Source organism: Zerene cesonia, chromosome 1 (assembly GCF_012273895.1).
Source record: "Zerene cesonia ecotype Mississippi chromosome 1, Zerene_cesonia_1.1, whole genome shotgun sequence".
NCBI classification, from domain to species: domain Eukaryota; kingdom Metazoa; phylum Arthropoda; class Insecta; order Lepidoptera; family Pieridae; genus Zerene; species Zerene cesonia.
In genome coordinates, this window is record NC_052102.1 from 7,846,288 (window position 1) to 7,848,287 (window position 2,000).

Genomic DNA, 2,000 nt, shown 5'->3' on the forward strand with positions numbered 1-2,000 from the left:
TTTCAACCGCGGGTCACAGCTAGTATATATATATAAATGTATACAACAGTAATTTATGTTAAACCCTCACCTAGAATAAGCCTCGTCCAAATCGGGCAAAGTACCCGCAGACACGATCATTTTCTCGTCCAGATTGTACTTGTTCTTCATCTCGGGGCTGAGCAGCATCCGCTTGTGTCGCGTTATGATATTGCGATAGTTGTCCGTCATTATGTACAGGTAGAATCGCCGGAAGTTCTGCCATTGCAACAGATACACCATTGTACTGAAAAAAACGGAGTGAAATCGATTAGTTATTTGTGTGCGAAGCGAAATAGAAAAGTACCTACTGCCCGATAATAAATATCTATCAAACACAACAAAAACACAACATCGTACTATTTTTAATATCAAAATTTAAACAGAAAACATATATGACAGAAAGGCGACATTTATATCTGCCTATTGTAAATAACCTATGTTGTATGCATTACGGAATTAAAACGAACTTTTTTCAACCAAGTTCAAAAAAGGAGGAGGTTTTGAATTCGTGTTGACAGGGAGGTAACACCTCATAACTTTTTACTAGGTAAACCTATTTAAATGATCCTTTTTTGTTTGTATGCTGGTGCCTCCCTTGTAGTACCATTAAATTTGGGTCTTGTTCAGACAATTTGAAGATAGTTCAGTCTTTTGATCAAAATAATTATAGCATGTTACTTTAACTAAAAATACTTAAGAGCTACAATAATTTTTAATTGAATTTAATTGAAATATTTATGACGTAGGTCCTAAAGGCTTAAAAGTTATTTCATATCATTTGTAGCCCATTTTTTTATAAATCACGTTAGCTATATTTAATTAAACAGGCACTTCAAACAAGCTTAATTCAAAAAACATGCTTGAATAAATAAGAATAATAGTTGCGAAACTTACTACTGTATATAGGTTCCTACTTATAATTTTTTATATATGTATATGAAATCGATCGAATACGATATAAAATCAATGTTATCATAATATCTCTAGAAGCTTCAAATAGAACACGTCATAGACACTTCAGCTTTTACGATTAATGTATACAGTACAGATCGATCGTTATAATAACACGACTACATACATATGGTAAAAGGAAAATGCTATATCATCATGATAATATTTTTGTCTTTATATTGATAATATTGCTAAAGCTAAAAAATCATTGAATACCTAGTTCATATATTATGTATATGCTATAATAGTTTTATATTGTATTCCCAAATAGTATATGATTACTATTCGATTCCTATATATGACAATATAAAACCGACACAGTTAGTAATTGCTGCTGACTTCTTTAAAAAACTTTTTTAAAGCAACATAGCAGCCAATTCCAAGTGGCAATGAAAGATGTTAATTATAAATTAACATATAAATGACATGTTTTAAATTTTTTTGCTCAGTTTTATCGTTTACTTACTCTGGCAATTATTTGAAACTGATAATAAATTTTTCGATTGAGATACAAAAACAATTTGAATCTTCGTCAAAATAATTAATACCTACCCTTGTTGCTAAAATGACTATTGCATTATACTCGTATTGATACTAATCGCAAATAGCTGTTATCCGCTCAAATTGACATTATGCACAATCGATAAGACGTTTTCATCGTAAGCGAGATATTTGATAGCCATTGATTCTAACAATCAAAGTCGTGCATTTAGTTCATTCTAGAATATCGTGGAGCGTCAAATGAATCATACGACGTACACTATGGGAATTATTGATTTCTGTGAGAAAGGCTCTATTAGCGTACATGTGCCAATTTTGTGGTCACAATCGCATTATAATAATAGTATGGTAACAAACATATGTCTGTGGAATATTCTTCTCATAATAATATTCATCTTTTACGTTTAAAAAAAAGTTAACCCTGTGGAAATTATAAAAATGTATTCAACTTATACATATACCTAGTCTTGCCATAAATATTGTAATAAAGAAAAAAGAAAATTGTTAACTGCAAATAACATTTATTA

The 2,000-nt window shown here is 30.4% G+C and overlaps 1 protein-coding gene across 1 annotated transcript in view; it reads right to left on the reverse strand.

The window, feature by feature from the left end:
• The window catches only part of LOC119840460 (abhydrolase domain-containing protein 2), a 17,994-nt gene that overhangs the window by 3,835 nt on the left and 12,159 nt on the right, over positions 1–2,000 (reverse strand). Inside the window, exon 5 of the mRNA XM_038367089.1 lies at positions 71–265. Within this exon, the coding sequence (XP_038223017.1) occupies positions 71–265 (195 nt within the window). The remainder of the gene's footprint in view (positions 1–70; positions 266–2,000) is intronic.